The sequence below is a fragment of the Leiobunum rupestre genome, chromosome 2 (assembly GCF_980474605.1).
Source record: "Leiobunum rupestre chromosome 2, qqLeiRupe1.1.hap1, whole genome shotgun sequence".
Lineage (NCBI taxonomy): Eukaryota > Metazoa > Arthropoda > Arachnida > Opiliones > Sclerosomatidae > Leiobunum > Leiobunum rupestre.
In genome coordinates, this window is record NC_143385.1 from 64782221 (window position 1) to 64786965 (window position 4745).

At 32.6% G+C, this 4745-nt stretch overlaps 1 protein-coding gene across 1 annotated transcript; it reads left to right on the forward strand.

Annotated features, from left to right (window-relative positions):
• The first annotated feature begins 1346 nt into the window (after window positions 1-1346).
• LOC149958755 (uncharacterized) lies at window positions 1347-2440 on the forward strand. The gene is made up of 2 exons (XM_090165028.1): window positions 1347-1458; window positions 2160-2440. Exons 1-2 carry the CDS (start codon window positions 1425-1427, stop codon window positions 2438-2440), a joined length of 315 nt encoding a protein of 104 aa, XP_090021154.1. The 5' UTR covers window positions 1347-1424.
• The last annotated feature ends 2305 nt before the right edge of the window (window positions 2441-4745 follow it).

The window sequence follows — 4745 nt, forward strand, 5'->3', positions numbered from 1 at the left end:
TAATAACAAGATAATTATAGGTAGCAACTATCTTAATCAAAGTACCACCAATTTCAATTATACAAAGTAGGTTATCGATTATTCTACCTTGGTTAGCGAAAATTATATACTCAGTTTTGAGTGTATTTAATCTTAAACCATTATCTATTTGACAAGTAGCTTTCAAGCCCTTTTAAGGTGGTAGTTTATGGGGAACACTATCAAAGGCTTTCTGAATATCAATAAAAATGCCTATACAGTACTGTCCAAAATCGAGAGCTTTTAAAATAGTTTTATAAGTTGTAGCGATGGCAAGTTCAGTTCCCCTTTTCGGTCTAAATCCAAATTGGGTGTCAGCCAGCATGTTATATATATAACTTGTTGAAGTCAAAGGTAATAGTTAGTGTAGGGAGCTGTTGGCTCGCGTGGTATAAAGGGCTTGCCGCCACCCTCCTACGCATTGTAACCCGGCCAACTTAATTAATGGGTTTAAAAGTCGCTGGATGACTTAGGCCTAAGGTGGTGCCCAGGGTATTAGCCTAGCTGATTATTATTATTATTATTTATCAAACACAGAAATTGAGCGATATCGCAAGGTCGCTTGGGTGACCCTTTTTAAAAATCGGGGTAATTAATGCAGTTTTGAGGCGATCCGGGTAGATACCAGTCGTAAATGATAAATGGGTCTAAGCCATACTTTGACAAATACACCACAATTGTCAATAATAAATATTTTTTAGTGCACAAATGCGTTTCTTGTTATTATAGCTTACAAAAAGGGAATAAATGCTTAAAAATTGATCATCGTATTCACCTAAATAATAGTCACGTAAAAAGCAGCTAATGGGAAATGAGATTAGACCATTATGGGATGGGAAATATATTTGGCACATTAAATTCTCAATCAATGCTATTCGTACCGAAATTCCTGTTATTTGACTTACATAATCGGAATAAACTCAATTATTAATTGGCAATCGTTATATTTACATTTGAAACGGCATTTTTGACCTAATTATTAGTCACGTAAAAGAGAGTTAATGAGAATGTCTACTATACCATCTGGAAATCGAAAAATATTTCGACGTGTTGAATTCTCAATTAAATGTTCATTTTCTACCGCCCTGTTTTTCGTAAATATCAGTCACGTATAAAATCGATGTTTAATCTATAAATCAAATAAAACATCGGGGCTTTCACCTCCTACGATAGAATTGGATTAATGTTTTGACTGACACATTTCCATTCGCCACAGAACGCGTACGATGTGTGTCACGCGAAGGGATGTTTTTAGACCAACTAAATCAGTGTGTTAATAGGCCAAATGTTTATCGTAGTGGCGCCAATGGGCAGAGGGAGCTCAACGAACGAGGCCTACACTCTACATTCGTGGTAATAAACGCGATTCGCTTCGTTCTTCATCGCAATTGACTACATTTTATAAAATGAAACGTTTATCGCTTGTTCTTGTCTTAGCTTGTGAGTATTTTGAAAACTTAAATTCTGAAATAATAATGTTTCGATTCGGTGAGATTAAACCTGTAGTATAAAACTTGTAGAATAGAGCGCCTAGACGTCGACTAATTTCTCGAAGTTAAATTTTTAACTTGGGTTTTATTTCAAATGTCCTTAATTAGTTAAACTAATAATTATTGAGAAATTCACATGTATAGAGGACAGCTTAAAGCAACTCCATGAAAGTTTATTAAATATTGTCCATGCTTAAGTATCAATAGGGTAACGTAGTGTACACGATGGCGAAAAAGAACGAGACGTAGACTATTCAGCTTATCGAACGTAGTACTGTCCAAACACGTATTTCGTCGTCATGTTTCCTTCTTTATTATTAATATTTATCTCGAAATTCATAACGATAACGTTCCGAAGTTTACGATACCCAGCCTATTTAGCTTATGTAACGTATTATTGTCCAAACTGAGAAACTCCAAACACTTAGTTCGTCGTCGTGTGTTCTTCTTTATCAAATATTACTAGCCCATTTGACTACTATGTCCCGAAGTTTACACGTCAGCAAAATCTGATAATTTTGGCGTAGTTGTTCGCGTCTATACATTTTTACGAGTTGCAAAATATGTCTAGTACTGGCTTAATCTCTTAAAGGAATTTACAGGGGTACAATTTCACCGTTACATAACTTACACGGTTACGCTTTTGCATAGTTTGCTTAAGCCTTTGCCTGTGTGGCCTCGTGAGCGGAGGTGGCGGGAACGACCGATCCGTGGCTAGCGACAGCAAAAGCGAGAACGCCCAGGCCATCGACATGGCGACCAACATCCAAACGAACGTCGATAATTCTCAGGACGACGACTTGGACTTGGAGAGCAACCAGAGGAGCGACAATCGCAATGGACAACAGCAAGGCACGTCCATGGGTAACAAGCGCAACTTCTTCGAAAGAGGAGGTGGTGGTGGCTTGGGATCATACTTTGGTTTTCGATAATCGGACAAATTTGTACTATTTAATTTATTTTTATTTATTGATGAATAAATGTTGATGTTGAAAATAATTTGTTATCGTGCAGTTGTAGCATTGGCTCTATGATAATGTAGAATATATCTAGTTCTATAGAATTTCCTACGAAAATGTTTTCAGTTCTATAACATTTCTTGAGAAAATAATTTTGTAGATTTTCAGTTCTATAACATTTCTTGAGAAAGTAATTTTCTAGATTTTCAGTTCTATAACATTTCTTGAGAAAATAATTATGTAGATTTTCAGTTCTATAACATTTCTTGAGAAAATAATTTTGTAGATTTTCAGTTCTATAACATTTCTTGAGAAAATAATTTTGTAGATTTTCAGTTCTATAACATTTCTTGAGAAAATAATTTTGTAGATTTTCAGTTCTATAACATTTCTTGAGAAAGTAATTTTCTAGATTTTCAGTTCTATAACATTTCTTGAGAAAATAATTATGTAGATTTTCAGTTCTATAACATTTCTTGAGAAAATAATTTTGTAGATTTTCAGTTCTATAACATTTCTTGAGAAAATAATTTTGTAGATTTTCAGTTCTATAACATTTCTTGAGAAAATAATTTTGTAGATTTTCAGTTCTATAACATTTCTTGAGAAAATAATTTTGTAGATTTTCAGTTCTATAACATTTCTTGAGAAAATAATTTTGTAGATTTTCAGTTCTATAACATTTCTTGAGAAAATAATTTTGTAGATTTTCAGTTCTATAACATTTCTTGAGAAAGTAATTTTGTAGATTTTCAGTTCTATAACATTTCTTGATAAAAGAATTTTGTAGATTTTCAGTTTATAACATTTCTTGAGAAAATAATTTTGAAGATTTTCAGTTCTATAACATTTCTCGAGAAAATAATTTTGTAGATTTTCAGTTCTATAACATTTCTTGAGAAAATAATTTTGTAGATTTTCAGTTCTATAACATTTCTTGAGAAAATAATTTTGTAGATTTTCAGTTCTATAACATTTCTTGAGAAAATAATTTTGTAGATTTTCAGTTCTATAACATTTCTTGAGAAAGTAATTTTCTAGATTTTCAGTTCTATAACATTTCTTGAGAAAATAATTATGTAGATTTTCAGTTCTATAACATTTCTTGAGAAAATAATTTTGTAGATTTTCAGTTCTATAACATTTCTTGAGAAAATAATTTTGTAGATTTTCAGTTCTATAACATTTCTTGAGAAAGTAATTTTGTAGATTTTCAGTTCTATAACATTTCTTGATAAAAGAATTTTGTAGATTTTCAGTTTATAACATTTCTTGAGAAAATAATTTTGAAGATTTTCAGTTCTATAACATTTCTCGAGAAAATAATTTTGTAGATTTTCAGTTCTATAACATTTCTTGATAAAATAATTTTGTAGATTTTCAGTTCTATAACATTTCTTGATAAAATAATTTTGTAGATTTTCAGTTCTGTAGATTTTCGCGTTATCGTGTTTTATAGTTTTTCAGTTCTGTAGATTTTATTCATATCACAATTTTATAGATTTTCGTCATATCACAATTTTATAGAATTTGGTCATATCACAATTTTATAGATTTTCGTCATGATTTTAGTCATTTGACTTTGAAATCTCTCCAGATGAAAGTTCTATAGATTTTCCTGATTATAATCGCCATCTGACAGTTCTGAAGATAATCGTCCTATGAAAATGATCAAAATCCATTATTATGGAATATAGCGATTTGTCAGATCAATAGAAATCTTGGTCCATTTTTATATTTATTATGATATTACAGTTATATGGAATTTCCTAAGATAAATTTTTACAGTTTTCCTCGATATGTGTGAAATTGCAATTTTCATTCTATGATGATTTTATATACTTCTATGTTAAGAGCCCTTCATGCCACGCGAGCCAACAACTCCCTACACTAACTATTACCGTTAACCTTGACAAGTTTCTACGGAAGGGGAAACCGAAGAACTCGGGGGAAATCCCTTTACCCCAATGGGGAGAGAACTTGAAAACTCTACGCAGAAGGAGTAGTTCCGAGTTTTCACCCAGTGCCACAAGCTGGGATCGAACCCGGCTCCTCTTGCTGCAAGGTGAAAGCGCTAACCACTCCACAATATCCACCCATACTCCAGTAGCAACACCCAACCCATACTCCACCACCCCACCCACGGTATGCTATTGGACTTGTTTAGTCCAATATCTTTCACATCTGCAACTTATTTGTACAGAGCTAAAATGTTTCTAGTTAAATCACGCGAAAAGGTAGAAACGTCCATAATAAAAAGGGGTAAAAAAGCTAAACC

Bases quoted from the DNA above. Each gene is read 5' to 3' on its own strand.
- LOC149958755 (XM_090165028.1), top strand. From the start codon at position 1,425: ATGAAACGTTTATCGCTTGTTCTTGTCTTAGCTT. The intron at 1,459-2,159 runs GTGAGTATTTTG...GCTTTTGCATAG, and splicing joins GCTTGTTCTTGTCTTAGCTT to TTTGCTTAAGCCTTTGCCTG.